The 23,014-nt window shown below is 49.3% G+C and overlaps 2 protein-coding genes across 3 annotated transcripts in view; one reads left to right on the plus strand and one right to left on the minus strand.

The window, feature by feature from the left end:
* GGT1 (gamma-glutamyltransferase 1) overlaps positions 1 to 19,364 on the minus strand; it is a 57,630-nt gene extending 38,266 nt beyond the window's left edge. The window contains exons 1-3 of one of the 2 annotated variants that reach the window (XM_021289621.2): positions 19,177 to 19,364; positions 18,672 to 18,776; positions 3,419 to 3,483 (exon numbers count right to left, since the gene is read on the minus strand). The gene's annotated coding sequence lies outside the window, so the exon portion shown is untranslated. The remainder of the gene's footprint in view (positions 1 to 3,418; positions 3,484 to 18,671; positions 18,777 to 19,176) is intronic. The other variant, XM_065033723.1, reaches the window with a different exon arrangement.
* On the plus strand, positions 712 to 21,529 carry LRRC75B (leucine rich repeat containing 75B). Its single transcript, XM_005503886.4, has 4 exons — positions 712 to 1,305; positions 5,836 to 5,964; positions 9,111 to 9,223; positions 19,879 to 21,529. The coding sequence occupies exons 1-4, from the start codon at positions 1,048 to 1,050 to the stop codon at positions 20,399 to 20,401; spliced, it is 1,023 nt and encodes a 340-aa protein (XP_005503943.1). The 5' UTR covers positions 712 to 1,047; the 3' UTR covers positions 20,402 to 21,529.
* The last annotated feature ends 1,485 nt before the right edge of the window (positions 21,530 to 23,014 follow it).

Consider the following 23,014-nt stretch of genomic DNA (forward strand, 5'->3'; position numbering starts at 1 on the left):
ACAGCAAGGAGCCACAGCCATTCTCATTCCTCCAAAGTGAGGACCCATGGGCCACAAGATCAGATTTTTCTGTGTATGCATCAGATTATACTTGTCTAATGGGTGCATGAGGTAGTGGGAACTCCAGGCTGTTCCCATAGCTGTGTGCCCTCACATTACAGCTACCAGACACTCCTGCTTTCTGTGCAGAACTTGCCACCCATCATGGGCACCTGGGCTTGGGTTGGAGGTTATCCTGAATAGAAGTGAGCCCACAGCTCCAGAAAGTGGAAGGTCAGCCTGAGACACTGGTTATGCAGGGAGCTTAACTCAGCTGCCTGCAAAATCTCAGTGGTTGGAAATGGGATCCAGGCTTTATTTTATATCATCCTGTTGGAAGGCAGTGATTTTGTCTGAGGAAAAGCATGTGCTAAACTTGCTGCGCACTGCTGGGGCGAGGAGGGATGCATATGAAGAAAACACTTCAACCCACAGCAGGTAAGGAACGGTGCCAGCATCGTACTATCAGTTGCAGACGACGGGTGGTGGGCAAAATTTCTGCCACTTTCTAGATTCATAAAAACACCTCCTCTGGGTCCAACAGCAGATTGATAGAAAACACAGCCCACAGAAACAGTTCCTGCCAGATGGCGTCTTTTGAACCACTGTTAATCTTGACAACCTTTTACAGTGTTGAAAGAGTTTGCCCAGGAAAAAAAGCTCCGCAAAACGCCTGGATGCAAGGAGCGGTCCCGGCAGCATCCGCTTCTCTCTTTGTCTTCTCCACCAAGCATCTCCCGGCAGAACAGACCCGGGAGGAGGAGGCGCCTCCGGGAGAAGAGGCAGCGAGGGCTGCCCAGTCGCTGCGGAGGCGGGTGCTGGGGCAGGGACCAGAGCAAATAAAATACCCCTGGGGCGTTGCTCCTCCGGGAACCAGCAGCCGAGGAGCCCGGGGAGCCGGGGCGGAGCCGGCCGGGCGGGGCGGCCCAGACCCTCCGCCTCCCTCGGCACCTCCTACGGCCCAGCGCCCGGTGCTTGCCCGGTCCGGAGCGCGGCGGCGGCGCGGCCATGGGGTCCAGGCTGAGCCGGCAGAGCAGCCTGGAGGAGGAGAGCACCGAGGAGCCCTGTGCCGGCAAGCTGGAGAGCGGCCGGTGCGACTTCCACCTCTCCTCCCTGCTCCTCCACCCGCAGAAGCTGCCCGGGGTGCTGCGGAAAGCCTCGCCGGCGCCCTACGTGCGGCGGGTGGGGTGGCTGCGGGAGATCCAGGCCACCATCCGAGAGCACAAGCGGGAGCACGCCGTGCACATCCTCAGGCTGCTTAGGAAGGTAAATGCTGCGGGCGAGCCGGCCCCGGGGCCGCCACCTCCGGGGCAGCGCGGGCAACAAAGGGCTGTGCGCGGCGCGGGCGGGGCCGGGGGCTGCAGCCCCCCAGCCTGCATGTGAGGCAGGAAACCGGGGTTTACAGCCCCCTCCTCGGCGGTGTGGGTCTGCAGCCCGCCTTGGCGGGGCGGGCTCTTTGTGCTGCCTTCGGCTGCTCCGTGCCCCAGCGGTGCGGGAGCTGCCTCGCCCGGACCCCGCAGTGGCAGCCAGGAGCGGCTGCGGGAGGCGACACCCACCTTGGCTCCCTGTCACCTCCCCGTGTTCCCGTCCGGGCGAGGGGCACCTGGCCGGGCTGGCTGGGGGCTAGGAAGGAGCCGGGAGCAGGACTGTGCTGCACGCAGAAGGGGTCTTCAGCCTCGGCTGTCCGCATCCACACCCCTTCATGCCAGCCCCTGGGTGTGCTCAGGATTAATGCCCCCCAGAGAAAAGCCACTGCCATCCCTCTGCCACCGCATCTCAATATACCCACCCAGCCAGGCTGGCCAAGCTCTGCCTTTTGAGAGCACCCTAAATGGTTTCAGACAGGACCTCTGGAACAGCCTAGGCTGAGAGAAGAGGTAAAACGGTCAGTGTATCAGTGGGAGCTTGTCTCTGTCTGCCACCATTCAGGAACAGAAAAGCCAGTGTGCAGACAGCATGGTGCCAAACTGATGCTGAGGCCAGAGCCCTGCTGCTGGAACAGAGCCATCTCATCCATCGCTCAGTGCTACCATCACTTTCCAGGCAAACTTAGCTCCCCTAAACTGCAGGCAACTCTACAATCAGTAGCACAGGGGACAAATCCTTCCTCTGATTTGGACATAGAACACCATCAGTTCTTAGCTTATCACATTGCTTCATTAGATAATGACCTACATCATCTTGAGAACACATCGAGTTTCTTGCCCTAGCAGCAAGTAACCTTTGGGTGTGAGTATGTTGAACAGGGATGGCTTTCTGGGATGCTTGTACAGCCATACTACCAACTGCAGAGTGCTGTCTCTGCTCAGAAGATCCTGGGTTTTACAGCACATCCAACAGTGGTGGTCAATGACCTGGGCTACCAGCAGCTTACACTCTCATGAGTGAGAATTAACAGAACCTAAAATTACATCTCTACTTTTCCTGTTCATTGCCTTAGCATTCATATGAGGAGTGTTACCAGCACCACAAACACTCTTGTCATGTGTGTAGACAGATAAATCCTCAGCAGAAAGCCTCTATGTGTGCACCAGTACAGCAGACAAGGGTTGGATAAGATTTCAAAGACAATTTTGGAAAGGCACTATTACAAAAAGCTCATGATAAAATAGAAGCAACCACTCACTTCATGAACGTGGCGACATAACATGAACAGACTTTTGTAGGGTATGCCAGAGGCCAGAACTACAGAATGTCATTTTCTATAGTGTTCAGCACCTCTCCTTGAGACTAACATGCTGAAATCCCCCACAGACCTTGGAGGTCTCCAGAAAGCCCATCTGTGAACCGCCAGGATTTGAACGCTAAGTCACAGGGCCATCTGGAATGGAGGGCCATTTCTAAGCCCTCCTTTCAATACAGCCTGCCAGCTCCTTTCAGAATCAGTTGAACACACATTTCACCACATCTGTGCTGAGAATTACCATGAACACTCATATTTTGTCCACCGCCTTTCCAGCTCCCTCTGTTCCTGGTCCCCATTTCTGCCTGTCCATGTTAAAAGAGTGAGCCTCTGTCCATCTGCTCATGACAGAGCAGTGGAGCATGCATCCTGCCGTCACAACACAGCCTTTCTTCACCAAGTAAGGTGGGAATCCATCTAACATCACCCCAAAGCATCCAGTTTATTGGGTGCGTAAAGATTTCAGAGACAGAAGGCTACAACGCTAATGCATACTGCATACCGCACCCTCCAATGACTAAACACAACTGTCAGCCAGGCTGGGGTCATGTAATCAGAACCAGTCCTCATGTCTAATGGCAGCTTCAAAAGAGTGTTATGATCAGCCTTTTTTCTCATTTACAAATTTCCCTCCTCAACTAAATTCAGCCCTTAGCTTGGTCCCCAGCATGTTCTTCCTTACTCAAACTGGCTTACCTTAGCAGTAACACGCTCAAAGGAGTCACGGATTAATGTGTCCCCAGTGATGGTCTGTTTGTTACCTGCAAAAAGAGAGATACTTCGTTCACTCCAGTGTACAGTGAGAATATTTAACACCATACCTCATCGTGCAAATGCCCCAGAGAAGGCAGAGCAATGGTGGGACTGGAATTGTGGGCTCCCAAATGAGCAGACATGCCCAGCCAGGTCAGAGGACACGGGCTCTTGATGTGTGCGTCCCACTGCTCTGCACAGACACAGAGCTTGTCCAGCTTCACACATTTACCCCTCAGGATGTAGTTGTATCTGCCAGTGGTTTTTGACCTGTGGTCTGCAGACCTCAAAGGTCTGTGGACTGCTCCTAGGATGTTGAGAGGGTGTAATAAAGTAAAGCAAGCTAGCCAGCAGCAGATATGCAAGATCCTAATATTTTAGAAGACTGCACAGAGAACAACTGCCAACCACAGGTGTACACTCATTGTACAGGAACACTCGGGCAGCTCCATTGCACATCGTCTCACCAGTCTCAGAATACACACCTGCAAAGACAGCCCAGCTTTCCTGCTGGTATAAGTGGGCATTGTCCAGCTGAAACCAGGGAGACATTAGACTTACACCAGTGAAAAGTCTGGTACAATCTGATTTCCCTGTGCTGAGGCAGTGGCCAAGTGTCATTTTTAAGCTAACAGCACTAAGCCAACTGAACTGGCAAGACTTAAAATATTCTTCTGTCTGCAGCCAACCTTTAGGTGGTTCAAAATTCTCCAAGAAATGAGAGAGAGAAAAAGAAACAAGTAAGATGAAGTAAAAAATGCCCCTAGGCTAAGAATTTATGGACTATCAATGTGAAGTGAATGTTTACCGCTATATTATTTGTAAAACCCTCGCAGGCAGGATTTAGAATGGGAATGCAGATTCATGCTAATGGTATAGCTCCGACTGGGGAAGTTTAATTACTGCTCTGACATCCAGAGCTGCATGCCCAACCATGCCATCCTCTCAGCAGCTTTCTGTGCCTATTACGCTTGGCGTAGGAGGCTCCATTTCCCTGAAGCCTTATAGTTAAGGGAGACATTGGCGTGATGCCTTAGTACACGCCTGGCTCACATCCAGCTGTGGCTGGGGCTGTCTGTCCTTCAGGACTGGTCCACTGCTTGGGTTCCTTAGTTGCTTATGGGTATCATCTGTGTATACAGTGATAGGGCTGTGAAGCATTTGATTTATTCTCCCTTTCTCCACCATGTGTGTAGCCAGGGTCTCTTTGGTGCTTTCTGCTTTCCTTCTCTCTCCTTTTTTTTCCCCCGCTATCTCTCAGTGCCTGAAGCACACATTCAGTGGAGCAGCATGAACATATGGGGCACCCATTTGCTTATTCATTTCTCCTGGCAGCAGCATACAAAATGGACATAGGACTTGCTTCCTCCCTCAGCTGAGCCCTCCTCGTCAAGTGAATCAAACCTAGTACTATCCCTATTAGGGAGCCTTTTTGTCCTACATTTCTACTCCTGGGGTATTTTTCTCTGTCTTCAGAGTGTTTTCATGGGAGTATGAGATCTCTTTCCCAGATGCCCTTTCCTCCCCCACTAACCCCCCAGCTCTGTGGTACCTCCTGATTGTAATAACTGTGTTCATATTAGGTCTTAGCTGTTCTCTTAGCAAGAAAAGGCTTAGTCCTTTGCAGTATCACCCATCTGGCCTCTGGGGATGCTCCTGGTTTCCAAGGATACTGAGGTTTCTTCCAGCGTGTCCAAAGGTGCCCCATATCCTGGTCCATTCAGGTAAGTTGCATGGACCACAGATGTTCCTCTAGCTCACACTCTGGAAGAGAATTCCCCATGACTGTTGAGTAGAGCTATGTATAAATTTACCATTACACCCTAAAAGACAGTACTTCCAGCGTTTAGCACTTACTGAAAACTTCAAAGCACAGCTAGACTCATATTGATGGTCAGGACTTTTGCTCAGCCAGTCACCACCACAGTGTATGGCAGTATCTAAATACCTGGGAAAGGTTTGATTCTTCCAGAAAAGCTGAGATTGGAGAAACGGGTTTAGAGGCAGCCTTCCTGCTCAGCTCTCTCAGCAGATTCACACATAGAGGCTGACAAAACTCTTGAGTTTTTCTGGAACTAATTCTCTCTGGGCTCTAGCCAGCCTGGAAATGATACCGCTCTCACCTTCCTGTGGTAGGTGGAAACAAGGCAGTCAGTCCCTAGGCTGACTGGTTCAACTTCACACTGCATCTCATTCGGCTCTTTGCCTGTCCACATCCCCCATCACAGTAATGCTGGGTCAGAAGCAACTGCTTGGCCTTTGTTGGATAGTTTCCTGTATTGAGCAAATTTCTGGTTTCAAAACACATCATGGTTATAGCTCCAAGGGAGACTATGTATCTAACTATGTTTTTCTCGTAGGACCTGGGACTGGAAGGAACATTCCTAAATGAAGTGCTCTACAAAAATGCAACTTTCCTCAACTTGGTGGATCCCATCTCCCATGACTTGCTGATGAGCCTCGCTAGAGATTTGCAGTGTCCCAAAAAGGTGAACCCTTCTCTCAGCTCAATGGACGTTTTGCAACATAGCACTGAGGCAAATAGAGCCCTAATGGGGTGGCTGATGCAGTGCTCTACAGTCCTTCAGAACCAGCTAGTGCATGTCCTACCATACAGATTGTTGTGCATATTTCTGCAGAAATCAGTTAAACCTACCTCAGAACATGAATGCAACTGAAGGAAGGGTCACTTATGCACACAGAAATCAGGAATTTACTTTTTGCAAACTTGATGACAGGGTACAGGCCAGACAATATGTTGGGAGGATGGTGGTGCCATACTAACTGGTGTGCCTTAGAGGTTCAAAGCAGCTAGCTCACGGGGCTGCAGAGGGGAACAGAGATCTTTGCACCTCTGCCCAGGCTGGTGCTTCTGCAGAAGGAGAACAAGAATCTCTCTTTTCCCAGACCCTTCGCCATATATAACCACCCTAACCCAGCATTGCATATCCCCTATAACCTTCCAGATATAAGGCTGTAGGAATATATTGCAACTCAGGGTTCAAGAAGTAAATGTGTTACATGCACAGTATCCCTGCACTGCTCCAGCATGTTCCTTCAGAGAGAGAGAGAGAGGAGAGCAGAGACAAAGAAAGGCAAGGCTGAGTGCAGATGATCATCACAAATACCAGTCCCACTGCAACACCAGCATCTACTTCTGTTACCCTTTGCCACCACAAACGCTTGGATTTGCAATACATCCATTTACTCATCAGGCTTGGCAAGTGTCACATTTACTTTAGGAGGAGAGCAACAGAGTGAATTTCTTTATTCAAAGAGAGATATTAAGTACACACAGCTCAAAGCAAACAGCAGCACCCTAGGGAATACTCTGAATGCTTGGTGTACATTAGTGGCATTTCTAACCTTGTTCTGCCATCTCCCGAGGCTCTCTGATAACAATTAACCAGTCAGGTCTCAATAGCCAAACTACATTTAGCCAAGGTTTAACCATCATCATTAGGATGCAGTGCAGCCTGAAAAATCTTCTTTCCAAGTGTAATTTTTGCACAAATATTATAAGCATCTAAAAAAGAAGAGGGTGGGCTGCAGCAGTAGTACCTCTTAACATTACTTTAGTTGACCTCATCTCCAGCTGTTCTACCAGACCATCTCCAGCCTCGTGCTGTGCAGTGCCCATCAGGGGAGGCAGCATGAGGGGACATTACCCTACTCCAGTACCCAGGTCCCTAGCAGATAACAAACTACGATTTCCATATATGTGCATATACACCCCACCTCTGTTTTCATGTCTTACAGATGCACATGCTTATCTGCACTGACACATGTACCATTATATAGATAAGATTTTCCCCATTCCTAAAGAACAAGGTGAGCACCTGAGCTACCCCTCAAAGCCAGCAGGAGTTTAATTAAGAGATTGGAGAGACTCAGCACCCTTCCCAGCACTGACATTGGCAGAGCACGTCCCCTCTCTGACCCTGGCTGAGCATCTGGCGGGTGTTAACTGCATTACAGGCAAGCAGGCTGAGCGCAATTCCCAGTCCGTCAGTGGAAATTAAATCAGTGAGGACATGGGAAAAAACAGGAGGGTAGTTCTCAGTTGTGAGCCAACAAATGCTTGCAGAGCATTGTGCCAGCTTCTGTGCTGCAACCTGGTGTGCACGTGCACCCACTCGGAAAGGTTTGCTGTCGTAGGTGACAGCAGGGCGCCAGTTGCAGCCTTGCCAGCACAGTAGTAGTAGAGAACAAGGCACCTAACCCAAGTGCACAAACCAGTGTCTGCGGGATTCCTAGGGGAGCTGTGACAGGGATCAGGGGGCGCTCAGCTGAGCACTGAGGCTGGGATCCCTCTCCACTTGGCACAGCAGAACGACCACACGCTGGCAGCGCATCCCTGGGGAGTTCAGCTGATTCAGTCACTGCTTAGGAAAGTCACAGTGCAGCTGTTGGCCCACGGTACAGCACTTTGAGCGCATGCAATAAAGAATAAATTAGCATATTCCCCAGCAGCTTTACTATGTGTTTACCTACCAAATCCCTAAATGCATATGTTGCGTCACAGCTGGAAGGCTGGGGAATGGGAATGCAAGTATCTATCAGCATTTGAAAAATATGATAGAGAGAGCAGACATCCCAGCCTTTGGCAGCTGCCATTTGCCATTCTGCTTTGCCAGGGGAAGAAAGGTGCTGTTCAAAGTCACAGAGATAGAAAATGTGTGCAAAAATAAGCCCAGGAAAGCAGCACCCACCTTGGTGCATTCTTTTCCTGAGGAGTTACTGCTGTGGCTAGAGGGGAACTGCTGGCATTGGGAAGCTCCCAAACTCAGACCTCCATGAGCAGAAAGGGCTGCAAGGAAGTGAGATGGAATATGGGGAACTCTCTGGTTCCCTGTACCGGCATCTTCCAGCTGGAGCACAGGAGGAATCAGAGTTCAAATGCTGCTGCAGGAGGAGCAGGGACGTCCCAGGGCACATCTCTCCCAGCAAGAAGCACGTCAGAGATGGGGCAAGGGTGCTGACTGCTGAACTTTTCACATCAGGAGAACAGATAGTCAGCCCAAAGACAGTATGCAGGTACAGTTTGAGAAGCATGGCAGCAAGGTAACTCAGAAATTTAGCATAGTCCTATAACACAGTGAATTAACGGCTTGTCTGCCTGGCTGGGGACAGGTGCTGCTAAGGATACAGCAGCGAGGAGCCGAGACACCCATGCTGTCCCTACACTGGGCTTTTTTGAAAACAGAGATCTCTGAAGGAAATGGCATAGGAGTTCCTTGCATAAAGCCCTTCTTGTATTATCAGCCACTCCTGCCTTCCTGGGCATTGCCTGGCCTAGAGCAGGGTCCCCTGCCACAGCTCTAGAAAATTACCCCCTCTTCTGAGCTCCACTTGCTCCTGGTAGGGTGTGAAACTGTAGCCTGGCTCTGGGTAGGAACACGCTGGCTGGGCAGGGGTGCTCCTGCTTACTGTTCCTTCTCCAGCCCAGGACAAGATGGCATGTGGCACAGAGGCACCTCAGCCCTTTTCACCATTCCTCTTTCATCTCCTGCTCTGTATACATTCCCCTGCTCCACTACCACCTCTCAGCCTTTCCCACCTTCCTCTGTCCTTCCCTTTTGCTTCCTGTTCTGCTGTGATGCACAGAAAGGCTAAGCTGTCCCTTTGCTTTCAGGAATACGACCCCTGGAAATCCTCGGATAGGATCTGCAGGCAGCTGATTTACCACCTAACCCCCCACTCGAAATGGCACCGGCACGGCATGCCCCGCAGGAAGTCCCAAATGTGGTAAGCGGCCTGTTGGGGACAGTGTGGATGGGCACAGAGGGGGATCTGCCATGAGAAACCGTGCTGCAGCCAGGCACCATCCCAGTCTGATCCTACTGCCCTTCTCTGAGAAAAGGCAGGGACAAAAACCTGCATGGGAGCTTCTCTTAGAAAACCCCAGCCAAACAGTGCAGGGTCAGTGTCAACACCCCTCTCCCTGATCTGCTTTGCTATTTACTCCTCTTTAGGCAGTCTTACAGTTCCTCAGCCTCTCCCAAGTGCATTGACATCAATCCCAATGATCACACAGCATAGACAACCCTTCTTGCAGGGTGTTTGGCCCCAGGAGCAGAGCCAAAGCTGGCAGCCTGGCAGACACACACACCCATGTGCCGAGCTGAGCCGGCCCCCAGCTCCGCATTCCACTTTGTCCTTGTTTATCCCAGTAAAACTTTCTTGCCTGTGGGGAAGGTCTCCTATTACAAGGCACTACCACAAGCTGATCACCTAATTCATTAGGAACCACTTTGGGGTGGCTGGCAGAGAAGTGACTGTCCGTACTTCCCTCCCACTTCTCTGCCAGGACCAGGAGAGGGACCTGAGAAGTTGCAGAGCCTCGCACACAGGGAACCCAACTCAAAGCACATTGGCCACTGACAGCAACCAGATGGCAGATGCTTTCCACTACTACAAACATATTCAGACACCCACACTTGTTCTCTCTTTGACACTTGCTGGCTTTTCTAACCAGATAAAGAGCAATCCCTGCTTCTTTTAAATCCACCCCTTCTCTCCTCATCTTTCTTGAGCAAAGCCTGTTCCTGTGATGCAGATCACTGCTGAAGACATAGAAGTGTCTAAGAAAAGAGCTCATGTCAGCTTCACAAGAATAAATGCGGGATTGGGTAAAAATAAATGCAAAATCAGCAGCACTCTCAGAACGGCCTTGGGCTTTCCCAAGACTTCCAGAGTCTTTGATGCATGTGCCAGCAGCTTAAAGCCCCCAGGAGAATTGGCATTTCCATCGTACCTTTCATTCTGACTCAGAGCCAGATCCCCAGTGCATCTGAAGGAATAAAATCCCTAATACCACGAATTCCAGGCCATCTGCTTCTCATACCTGTAGTCCCACTTTGCCACCAAATCTGAGTGCTCTGTGAGTTTCAATGCACTCACTGCGACACCCATGGGGCAGGACTGTGCTGGTTTGCAATTGGGAATCACAAAACAAGATTGAGGGATCAGAGCTGAGCAAATCCTTTTCCAGACCCACTCAGAAGACAATTTCCCTACGGGACCCTGCAGAGCGCTGGGGATGCAGGATGTACAGAGCAGGTCTGACCTCATCCTCATCCCCTCCTAAGGTAGGGAGGTGTAAAGATAAGGAGTGTTGGAGACAGGGAGAGCTCTATAGAGGATGGCTGTCTCCATTCCTCTCCAAGATCCCTTGTACCAAAATCCAGCTTCATTCTGGTTTTCCAAATGAAAAATCCCTCCCTGACACTACCTAACTCAGCCCTCTGCTTCCACACTCCTGTTTGCAAGCAGAACAAACCTCTTCCCCAGTTGAACTCCAGACTGGAGGGTCAAACTGGAGGTGTTGCCTCTGATGGCACAGCCTGGGGAGAGCAGAGAACTGCCTGCTGCAAACTCACTCCTTACTAACAACACAGAAATGTCTGTGGCCAGAGCAAGAGCTCTGGGCTCCATGAGCCCAAACCCCACTCAGAGGGCTCAGGCCCAAAGTATCGGCCAGGTACAGAATATCCGTGAGCACAAGCAGGGAGAGCGCAACGTGCAATGGAGGGAAATACAGGTCTAGAATGGGCAGCCCTGCCTGGCAGCCAGGTCCAACTGCAAGGTGTTACATAGGGCAAAAAAAATTTTGATTAAACATTAAACAGCAGAGCTCGCTCTCTCAAGGCTGGAGAGGAACTGGTTTGCAGTAAAAGACACCTGCGGAGTTGGCATCTGAGGCTGCTGTAAGAAAATGGAAGTTGCCAGTAGCAGGAAGGCAAGAAATATCTGCTTCATTTGGAAATACCAGGGCTTAATTTTGTCCAGCCAGGCTGTTTTTACCTGATCTGGATTCTCTACTTCCCTCTTTCTACTAGCAGGAGTGTATTACTATAATCTCTGTCACTGAGCCTGTGTTCTGGGCTTGTACCCTTCCTGCCATCAAGTCCTGTAAAAAGCATAGATGTAGCAGCAACGCTTAGAAGGCATTTCTAAAATCTAGTGGGGATTTGGGTCAGCAAGAAGGAATCAGTGTGTGGAGATCACATTCAGGAACTGAATTCTCCTCTTGCTTTTGTGGTCTCCTGGGATTTGGCTTCTGGCTTTGACAGAGCTGATGCAGGACCCCGTTGTTCTCTTCTGAAATGCGATTTCCACTTTCTGGCAGCATGTCAAGTGGGTCCAGGAGATAATTAACAAGCCCAGCCATACAGAGAGCTTAGAGCATCTGCCAGGTTTTAATTATGTTTGGGCTGTTATGGAGATGTGGTATGGGAGATGGAAAGGACCTGCAATATTGGAGCCGAATCACATCAGATGTTCCTCCCTATCATCAAACAGCAAACTGGTGAGTCAGAAACAAACTGTAGTTACATCCCCTTTTACTCTCAGTGGGACCCAAAACATCCAGCAAGCACGAACCTGAGCCACCCATGAACTGATAAAGCAGAATGAATAAGATCCATTTCTTTTTGATACGAAGGCCAGAAGCGGCGTCCATACAGAAATGTGGAAGGAGAAGGCTCAGTGCAGCACTGTGGACCCAATGCACCAGCAGCTGAAGCGAGTAGGAAGGATCCAGCCCAGGCTGCATCTGGTTCCTCTGCTTGATTAAACCGTCAAAGGTGATGCTGGGAGGCAGCTTGCCCTTTGCGTCCCTGCCTGTGGGTCCCTGACAGAGGCTGTCTGCCTTGTACAATGAAGGGTTAGCAGTGTCCCAGCTGTGCAGTCACCCAAAGAGACTGTTTCAGCTGCCCAGGTGATACTCGGTCAAGTTTGCTACACTGAAAGCAAGGGCTTCAATTCTCCTTCCCTGCAAAATCTCAGGTCTGCAGCTTGCAGTGAACAGCCTGCACCCCACTTGCAGCTGACCCAGCTCAGGCTGCCTAACCAAACAGGGACAGTGAGCTCTTGGGGGATTTACAATTAAAAACACATAAGCTGAAGGATAACATTTCCACAGCAGGGACCAGCATCACTTCACTCCACAATTTTGTGTCTCTTATATCCTAATGGGAATTCAGTTTTATCCTTATTCTACACTTGCATAGATCACTCACTTAATGAGAAGAATATACCCTACAGTGTTGTATAAATCCAGCTTCGCTTTCTCGTTAAATAGACATTTATAGTGCAAAGAATACTGGATTAAGAAATGCTCCTCTATGCAGACATCGGCTTTTTAGGCTATCAATACCACTTCTGTGAAATTTTCATAGGTGCAGATTTTTTGGACATTATTGTTGTTTTCACAAGTCTTGAGGCCTCCTGCAATGCTGAATTAAGGAAAACTGCATGTGCTAGTGCAAGTGCCACCATTTGCCCCCAGCACTGGGCTGGACTCAGAGGGTGTATTACACAGACTGGACAGACACACTGGACTGCAATTCAGAGTGGAGAGGGAGAAGGGTACCAGGTGAAGACAGCCGTCATCTGGAGAGCAGTACTGCAAGTGAGAAGCTGTGGATTTTAACTGAGCTGTCTTGACAAAGCCATGTCAGGGAACCTTACGTATCTTCCACTTGCACCATACCCAGAGCTGGCTACTTCAATGTAAATACTTACTTCCTTTCTTGAAAGGATCAAACCTAAAAAAAACATGCAGGCAGTAAACAGAGAATGATTTTTACAATCAGGGTGTCCCTGGCACAGAAAATAAAAATCCAGATTTTTCACACGGTGACTAGTTCCAGAAGCGCAAAGGCAGTTGTGTGTAGGGAGTTAATAACTTCCAAACTGCATGTATCTGGGCTTTCCTTTCCACAAACCTCACCAGATTTTGACTTTGCTCATCTGAGTGAATTTAATCTTAGCTAAGCCAAAGCTGGGGGGAGCACAGAGCATCCCTTCTGGGCTCCTGGCTCCATTTCTCAGTTATTGATGTGCATTGTTCAGACACTGCGGTATTAGATGCACTTTTAAAATGCAATAAAAGCACTTGTGTCTAGAAGACTGCAAGGAAACAGCTTTAAAGGGCTTTGGATCTTTTTTTTTTCCCCTTGAAAGCATCACTCAGGGCTGCGGATGACAGCTCTGGCAGATTAGATCCTAGCCTTCACATGGCATGAGGTGAATATTAACTACAGCTTCACATCACCCTTATGCAACAGGGAAAATAGACACCATCATTCCTGCTTCAGACATAGGAAGCCAAGTTAGTGAATATCAGTCAGTTAACTAGATCCACATGGTAACAGTCATATGGGAGTACAGGAACTGCCCCAACACAATGTTTTCAAGAAGCTGCTGCTCACAGAGATGTCAGCTGGACAGACATGAGCTGGTGAATATGTTGTGGAGAGAGGCCAGAACTGTCCCCTCCCATCTTAGAATGGGGAGTCCCAAACACTACCTGTGATCAGGGTTCCTGGCAGCATTGAGGCAGGTACATTTGCAAAGACTGTTGGAGATGGCAGAAAGGGTCATCCAGCACCTTGACACTGCCCTGTCACAGATCAGAAGAAAACACCCAAGACTGGCAGGCAGGAGAAGACAGAGAGACAGACAATGAGTGAAATAATGAAGGCTGGGTGGCAGATGATAGTTCAAAAAGAATCAGCAGAGACCTTGTGCCTTGCTGACTCTTAGTTGAAAGTCTAACAAGAACATTGGCTGATACATGACATTTGAAGTGAGGAGATAGGTCTATCCTAGCAAAGCTAGGAGTAATGCTAAATAATGAAGGGAAACAACCAGAGGTCTTGGATCAAATAGCAGCAGTAGGAAGGCCAAGGGTTCACAGGTCTCTTGAACACACCTTCAAGGACAGAGTGAAGATGACTGCAGAGCCAGGAGGAGAGGTGCTCAGCTGCATCAGCACCTACAGATATCCGTGTCCCACCCCAGCTGCAGAGGGAGGGCAGGAGCAGAAAGGCCACCTTTGCACTCCCTTCTCTCCAAAGTGAGGGATCTCGCACAGTTGATCAAAAGAGCTTGGGTACAGGAACAGAGATGTGACTAAGGGACTTCTCATGAAAGTGGCCTGTTTGTACACCACCTCCATCTTCACAGAGCTGCTGGTCCCAGCCTCAGAACAGCTCGGGCTGGGTTAGTCTAGGTCAGTGCTTTTAAGGCTTCTCTTTCCTTTTTGATGTCTCGCTAGATGCAGCCCTGCACAGCAGAACCCTGTGCCACAGGGAAGCAAAGCAAGCAGATTATGCTAAATAGGTGATTAAAAAGCCCAGGGTCCATCCCCTAAATCACTGCTCAAAGCAGAGAAGCCATCCAGACATGCCTGTCACTAGGTTCTATGCAAGGAAAAGCAGCCAAGAGATACCTGACTCATGGTTAATTAGCCACTACTAGCAGTACCTGTTAATGAAGGAGGGGATGCACAGCAATGGGAGTCTCTGGTATCAGGAAAGTTTTACATTTTGAGGCAAATTAAATGTAAAACTAAGAGGAGGAAGGTGAGAAAGCTGGTAACTCCCCAGAGAGACAGGCAAGGAGTAGAGGGCATCCCTCATTACCAAAATCCTATCTGACTCTGACAGTCTCCTCCCAGCCCCTCTCCATAGCATGGAGACAAGGAAAAGAAGCTGGGACTCCAGGAACCTGAACATTTTCTTGGGCTGAACAATCTCCTCCAAACCCCACAAAGCTAACAAGAGGCCAAGTGCTGCTGTGGCTGCCCAAGTCCCACCAGAGCAACAGTCAGGAGCCACTACACCCCTTCCATGCAGCCACCAAAGGATTTAGCTGATGAGCAAGAAATTGAAGTGACCCAGTGCTAATTAAAATATGTGCTGAGCCCTCAGCTTTGTGCACTCAAAGAAGGACCCGGAAGAGAGCCTAAGGGTTGGGTCCCTTGGGACAGGTCCTGGAGACAAAACAACTAGCAATTAATTTCAGGTCTCCTAATTGTTTCATCTCAAGACAGCTCTGAATTTGCTTATGTTAGCTGAGATCCCAGTGACTGAACAGCAACTGAGCCTTACGTTGGGAGAAGAAGACTTTTATCGCAGAAAAAAGCCAAAGGAGGCACAAGATGGTTTCATCCTTTTCCCAGCCCACATTTCTGATTGAGAGATAGAGCGCTGGCTAATGCCCACTAAAGAGTAGGGCTGGCACCTAGGGAAGGGATAATGGGCAGTGAGGCTGGAAGGAAGGCTGCCTGCAGGTCAGTGGGAGAAAGGCCAGACCTCAAGGAGGGAGCTGGGCACAATGCAAGGAAAAATTTGCTTCACATGAGGGGAAACAAGGAGAAATACCTAGAAGAGCTCTCATCCCTCAGCAGAGCTGGAGAAAAGTTGCAAGCAGGATGCTGATCTCTTATAAACAGGAGGGCAGACAGGCACTGTCCCTCACTGGATGCTGCATCTAGCTCCAGGCAGGCAGTAGGGAACAGGCTGTTGATTTCCCTTGCTTCATGCTCAAAGTTTCACAGAATTTCTTATTTGCAGCTTTTCCCCCCACATCTGAAGAAGTGGGGGTTTGTTTCCTCTCTAAGCTTGCTGCGAATAATACAAACACAAACTGCTTCTCTGCATCCAGGGTCCGGATCCTTGTTAGATGCAAATCCCTGCAATTATAAATCTGCACACAGCACCAGTTGCAGTAGCATTAGGTTAATCCAGCCTCCAGTGCTTTGCAGTCCTCTGCCCACAAGTCCCATGTGCATCAAGAGCCATGCTGCTAAGTAGCTGTTTTGTCTCACATAAAGAAAAAAAAAGCTGCTGCAGCTGAAGCAATCGTTAAGCCTATTTTACTTGCAGAAATTAGGGGATAATAGATGACCCACTTCCCTGGAAATAAACCTGGCATTTTCTCAGCTGCCACACAAGTGTCTGGGAGCCTGGGGTCCTGTGTATTGTGCTCTCCCTGCCCCAAGAAAAACAGAGCTTAGCAGAGCCCCAGTGTCAGATAACTCACAGTAAAGCATCCACCCATGTCTCCCCATCCCTTTTCTGACAGCAGATATATTTACTTCTAAAGCAATAGAGGAGAATAGGTGGCCAACTATTCAGTGCCCTGCCCCAGCAATGGTATTCATATGCACAGGAACACCAAGAAGGTGAGGATGAGAGCTGCCAGGGTTCAAAGCGCACATGGAGCATCAGGTCTCATGCTTCAGAACTTACCAGAGAGCCGGGGGCCTGGCTGCAGCATTAGGGGCTACGTCTACCAGGGTGAGGCTTCTACAGACACAGCTCTACAAGATGCATTTTTATAGGCAAGAGAACAATTTAAACACAGGAGCGGCCCACAGCACTGAGACAGAGCTCAGACTCACCCTGGCAGGTACAGCAATGAGGACAAAAGGAAGCAGCAAAAACACAGGAAAGGAAAGAAAAACAAGCCAAGCCAGTGAAGGAGGGAGGGAATGCTCTGGCACAGGGCAGGAGGGTTTAAGCACATTCAGCCAGGAGCAGTCCAGTCTGGACAATCAATTACGGGAAGATAATTTGTCTGCTTGATTAAAGCCTCCTTGGGGTATTGGCTTGTTGCTGGGGAGAGCAACAGAAGGTACTAGCTCTGGTCAGAGCACGATCCATGACTTATTACTGCAGTCCCTGCATAGCAGTCAACAGGAGGGGAGGCTTAATGGGCAGAGACAGACAAGCACATTGCCTTTGTCCTTCTGATGTTCCCCCTCACTTATCACTGCTTGCTCTCAGAGCCAAGTCACTCAAAAGAGGACCCCAAGAGCCATTCAGACTTGCACCCTGTTAAGAAAGCTGCTGTTGCAGATGCAGCAGGAAAATGTGCACCTGAATGCTGAGGCCCGGCAGAGGGAGCGGTGCTGGCTCAGACGTGCCCTCCAGTGGTCCCCATCCCCATACCAAACTGGGAACACTAAGGCTTGTTCTTTGTAGCTTTACAATAGGAAGGTCAGGGAAGAGAATTTCCAGGAGCCACAGGCTGTGTTTGCACAAATCAGGCACTGAAGTAATTACAAGTTTGCTTCTATGCTTATCCCATATTCCCCCATACCCCCAACAAGGTCTTACTCTAAACCAACAGAGGCAAGAGAAGGCTTTAGTCTCATCTCTTGTACCAGGCCCTACTGGATTTAGGGGCCTATTTCCCCTATGCAGTCAGGTTTACAGTCAAGATTGATTTCTCCCTGCTTCATTTGCCCCATATGAACACACACCTCCACTGTGAATTTGATGCTTGGTTTTCCTAGAACAACAAGTACTCCATATCAAACACTCAGATAAAACATCTAGCACAGCTAAAGGGATAACATTGTGCCAGGGGAGACCTGAGACTCTTCCAGCTTTGAGGCCAGTCCCTAATAGATTTTATACAAGTTGAACTCCCTTTTCTAGTAGATTGTGCTACACCACTGCCAGTGACTGGTGACAAACTATACAAAAAACCTCACATACAGTTTTTCCAGGAGAGCTTAAGAAAAACAGGCCCCAGGCAGCCCAGGCTAATATCAAGCATCCCTTGGATTGGCAGGAAAAGTGAGGCCAACTCAGTGTCACCCAGACTGCAGCATGCACAGTTCACAACTCCTACTCCTATTGCAGCAGCTAAGAGAACTACATCGCTGCTACAAGCAGCGTGGTTGAGTAGTTCTCCACAGTCCTATCTCTGGGTCCCTGATATTGGAGGGACATTGACTACCATCTTCAGGTGAAGGCCCTTTGGAGGACTCATTTGTGTGCTTTCTAACCAATTATAACTCACCAGTACATCAGTCTCTGCTGTTTGACAGCACAGACAAGCACTGCCCCCCTTGGCTCTTCCGTGATCCACTGAGGAGCAGTCTGGGTCATCTAAAGTGTAGATATCTAGTAAGTAATATATAAGGCTCTTTTAAACCTTTAGGTCTGAATATGAGTTATTCCATCCTGTTATTACCTCTACAGCATGAGAGCTCATTAGCTCAAATGCATGCTTGCCTCAGCCTTGCACAGTGAATTCCCATAGGATGCACAAAGACACACAGAAGCAGCCTGAACAAAGTGCTGCTAAACCCTGAGCAGGAATTTGTGGGCTTGAGAACTGACTGGCCATGAGGTCTTTCCACCTCATGCTCCTACAAGGAAGCACAGCTGCAGGCTTGCCAGTGTTGAATGTGTCCATGAAGGGCTGTTGCCTGCACTGATGCACATTTATTCACTTGTGTTATCACATGCTCATAGGGGATTATTAAGACCTGAAATTTCCAGGATGCCATGAACTGCATACGCAAAGGAAAGCTATACAGGCAGCATCACATCCTCTCCACAACTACAGAAGGGCCTGGCAACACTAAGGCTTGTGGGGACATTCTCACCTGCCATGGGAGCTCCTGCGGTGCTGTAGCCTCCTCCGAGGAAACTGCATATCCCCATGTACACATTGCTCTCAGGGACTGGCTGTGCCACAGGTACGCAGGACACTACAGAGAGCCAGATAGGAAGAGTGGGGACCTTCAAATTGGTGGTTAATTCTTAACCCACCCTGCTTCTCCCAAACTCAGCAAGGCACTTACAGACTCACTAAGGACACAATTAATGACACTAGTAGCAGTCCTACAAGGGCTCCCATATCCTTAAAGCTAGGTGTGTCTGAAAGAACAGCAAGACTAGCATAATTTACACTAAAGGACTAGGTTCTCCTGTGTCAGCCCAGCACACATTCCTACTCAATCTTGCGGCATATCCCCACCAGCTCCTACAGCCCCACAACTTCCACTTTACACAGCACTCTCATAGAGACACAGTCCATTATAAAACCCCACATCCCATTCCCTTTGCACACCCCACAGCACAGCTTTGCCTGCTGTACAGCTTGCCTACCTCCTTCTCCTCACTCCACTTGCCAGGTAGACAACAAAAGAAATAGCTGAAACCACCACTTTAGATTTCTTTTAGCACCCTTATGCCCTCCACACCTCCTCACAGCTGCAGCAGATCCCAGATCATCGGCTGACCACAGAGACCCAAACAGGCAGCAACTGGTGCTGCTTACTGACTAATTGCTGCTTGGGAGGGCTTTTAAAGGGACATGCAGTAAATCCACTCAGGGAGCCCAGTTTGCTCATAGATTGTTTTACTGATAAAATACCTGTTTTTCAGCCTTTTAACCCTGGTCTCCTCTGCAGCACAGTCAGTTTGCAACAGATCTTGGCATTCACCTAGACAGGTAGCACACAAACAGCCCCCATACAGTGCACTTGGAAAGTTTGCTTGTCTTGGTTGTTTTGCTTTCTGTGCATGAGCATCTGTACACGCACATACAGACAAACCCTTTGAAATATGCTAGTGGAAGACACTATTGCATCCTATGTTTAGCCAGTTCTGGCAAAGTGCTGAGCATAAAAGCCTAGAGGCATAGTGCAGGCCTTGTACTTGTTTCCCAAACAAGCTTCATTAACCCTTTGCTTAACATTCTAGAGCATGTTCTTCATGAGTTCTCCCCTAACCCAAGTGGTCTTGGGTGAGAGATGGATGAGAGGGGTCCCCTTAATGATCTCTCTCTCTACCCGTTTCCATCATTAGCCTGAAGACCAGCCTGCAGAAGAAGGTGAGCCAGGACTCCATGGATTTGTCAGGGATCCCCCTGACCATGCGGGATGTCCACCGCATGGCCTACTACCTGCAGAACAACGGGGACCACCTCACCTCTGTGGACCTGAGCTTCACTGAGCTGAATGATGATATGGTGCGCCTGCTGCTGCCCTTCCTCTGGGCACTACCCAAGCTCACTCATCTTTCCCTCAATGGCAACCGACTGACGAGGGCGACCATGAAGGAGCTGACTGACACCATGAAGGACATGAACAAGTTCCCTTGTCTGGCCTGGGTTGACCTTGGCAACAACGTGGATGTCTCCTCCATGCCACAGCCATTGCTCGTGGGCCTGCGCAAGCGCCTCAGTCAGCAAACCACGCTGCCTACCATCTATGAGGCGCTTGACTGCGACTCGGAGATCTCCGGCGGGCACGAGGGCAGCCAGCCAGAGGATGAAGCAGCAGGAAGCACCCCACCACGTGCTTTCTCTCAGCAGGGCTGCGAGAGGTGACTGGAGAACAGGCCAGCACTGGCACACTGAAGCTGCCCAAAGGAGAATTCTTGAGTGCAAACATCAAGCAGAGGGCCAGCTTAACCGGCTTCCTTTGGCTCTTTTCTCTCACCTTCCCTGACATCTCCCCCCCCAACTTGCTGTGAGACAAAAGCCTGTTGTCCCCCCACAACGTGCTCCGCTCCCTCCCCTCACTGCCAAACCCATCGCCCACGTTCCAGAGAGGAACCAGTGACTTACAGTGAACCTGGTCCCCAGGCAGGGTCTCACTGGAAGACGGGAAAAGACCTGTCGGAGTCAAGAATATCTTCCAGCAGCCATTGGGTTGAGGGAAAGGGATGGGGGGAACCTAAAACAGAAACAGGTCTTGTAGTTTACTTCCTTTCTTCCTTTTCCTATGCACCTTGGAAACTTTGGGACCTGCAGCCTTGAGTGTGAAAGGAGATACCCCAAGAGCCTAGCTGTAGTGGAGCTTAGTTGAAGGGCTCAGAGGCCAGGGCTGGAGCCCAGCAGTGTGTCTCCCTCTTGTGTCTGGCTCCTTTTGTTTTGTTTTCTTCCTATTGTGTGTTTTGTATTAACATTTGAACAAAGGGACTTGGTCAGAGACCATTGGATTGCATAGGCTGGGGCGGACACATGGCTTGGAACTGCAGCATCAGGATATTTGCTGTGTGACCGGGGTGAGAGGGAGGGGAAGGAGGTATGTGTTGGTGGGAGCATGGGGGATGGGATGAGTTGGGATGGGATGGGAGGAGGGGGGAAGAGAGGGAGGGGGAACAGTCTTGTGTATTAGCAGGATTGGTTTCAAAAACTGTGCTTTTGTAAGAAAATTACAAGTTCCAAGTGAAATGGAGGAAAAGCAGACAGCTAAGTGCATAACTGTGGCACTAGAGGAGCAAGCAGCGAGTGTGCCAGAGGTGGGCACCTCCCAAACTAAAGCGCAAAGCTTTGGCTCCTCATGGCATATTGCACACCTCGTAATACAGACATGATGTGAGCAACTGCATCGTCATTTCCAATGCTGTCCAAAACCAAACCACTGATGCAATATTTCTAATGTTTTCCACATTGATCATGCTCTATGTAAACATAATAAACAGTTCTCTTGGACATGAGCATGAAGCACTACAGAGTCTGAGTGTCTGCATTGTTCACAAATCAAGCCAGCAGCCCACACACTGCAAGAGCATGGACCAGGAGTCCTCATGTGTTGCCTGCACAGCGTGGGAGAGGATCAGCAGGTATGGTTCACATTGGTGGTAGTGGTTCATTCCTCTAAGGAAAGTGAAAGGTGGATGTTCATTCATGGTAGGTTGCTGCCCTTCATGTTGCAAAGTGCTGATACAAATAAGCCAATCAGACTTTGGCTGGTAAGCCAAGTCCTCCATTATCTGTTCCCACTGGAATTCAGACAGCAGATATGTTTTCAAAAGAGTTAGAAGTCAAAGAAATCAGACATATTAAAAAAAATAAATAAATAGCCCTGGCCCTCTTGAATTAACAATGGTAACTTTGCCTTCCTCTGCTGATTCTCTCTGGGAGGCAAGACATGTAAGCAACTCTCATACACTTAGCCACATCAAATGGATACGGCTTACATGCTCCTTGATGATTTTACAATACATTGCAAGAAGTGAATCAGTGGTATTTATTGTGATTGATTCCCTTTGGGCCAAGGGTGTGAGGGCACTGGAAGGTACCAGTGTCTGATCAACCACCAAAAACCCAAACAGATCCAGTCCCCTGAGGCAAAAAAGCTGGGTTTAGAGTGCTGAGTGTTACAACCTGACACTGCAAATGCTGGACCCAGTCCTGTTCGCACTCTGGCCACTGGAGCAGGACATCATAACCTTCATGTTGTTAACTTGCAAACACAAGTGTTGTAAAGATTCTGTCCTGCTGACCAAAAAGAGAAGATACAACAAGGTAAAGCAAATACAGCTAGGGCCAGGCACCAGCTGCCCCATCCCAGTGGAGGTAGAAAAGGCCCTGAAATAGCCAGAATATGATATTTGGCCAGGAGGATGGGGAACAGGGCACACTAACGTAGCCAGGCCCCAGGTGGGAAGGGGGCGTGTGCTCCCCTGCACAGTTGTTACCCAAACCCACTTTTTTGTCCTCCTAGTGAATCTAGAGAAGTGGAGTAATTTCCATGGCCAAGACAGTATTCAGGGAGCATGAGATCATTTTGCAGAAGGCAAAACAGCTGCTTAAGTGGCCATTCCCATTACTGTGGGATGGGCTGTGCTGCTTCTACAGGTCACCACCTGCCTCTCTTCTCTCAACTAATTTTTCCATTCTCACTGTGGTATCTGTTTCCTCCTCTGCTGTGGAAGAGAAGGTATTACATTTTTTCTTCTGCTCCTTCCAAAATACTTTGCAGCAAAAATGGAAAGCATTTCAAATGTCAGCAAGATCTGCTTAAACACTTACAGTCTAAGCAGAGCAGCACTCTGAGCCAAGAAGAAAACTCGGGCACAAAGTATTTAAATGAAGGCTCAGAGCCGCATGGTGAGTCAGTGGCATATCTAGAAAGAGGGAGCAGGGTTGCTGAGCACTTGGTCTTTGGCACTGAGCGCTGTCTCTGTAAGGTTCTGCACCAAGGCATCTTCA

The sequence above is a fragment of the Columba livia genome, chromosome 17, assembly GCF_036013475.1.
Source record: "Columba livia isolate bColLiv1 breed racing homer chromosome 17, bColLiv1.pat.W.v2, whole genome shotgun sequence".
Classification (NCBI taxonomy): domain Eukaryota; kingdom Metazoa; phylum Chordata; class Aves; order Columbiformes; family Columbidae; genus Columba; species Columba livia.

What these genes read in the sequence shown, in the direction of transcription:
- LRRC75B (XM_005503886.4), top strand. Translation starts at nt 1,048, where the DNA reads ATGGGGTCCAGGCTGAGCCGGCAGAGCAGCCTGGAGGAGGAGAGCACC. An exon ending in TCCTCAGGCTGCTTAGGAAG is followed by an intron (nt 1,306 to 5,835) that starts GTAAATGCTGCG and finishes TTTTTCTCGTAG; the next exon opens with GACCTGGGACTGGAAGGAAC. An exon ending in ATTTGCAGTGTCCCAAAAAG is followed by an intron (nt 5,965 to 9,110) that starts GTGAACCCTTCT and finishes CTTTGCTTTCAG; the next exon opens with GAATACGACCCCTGGAAATC.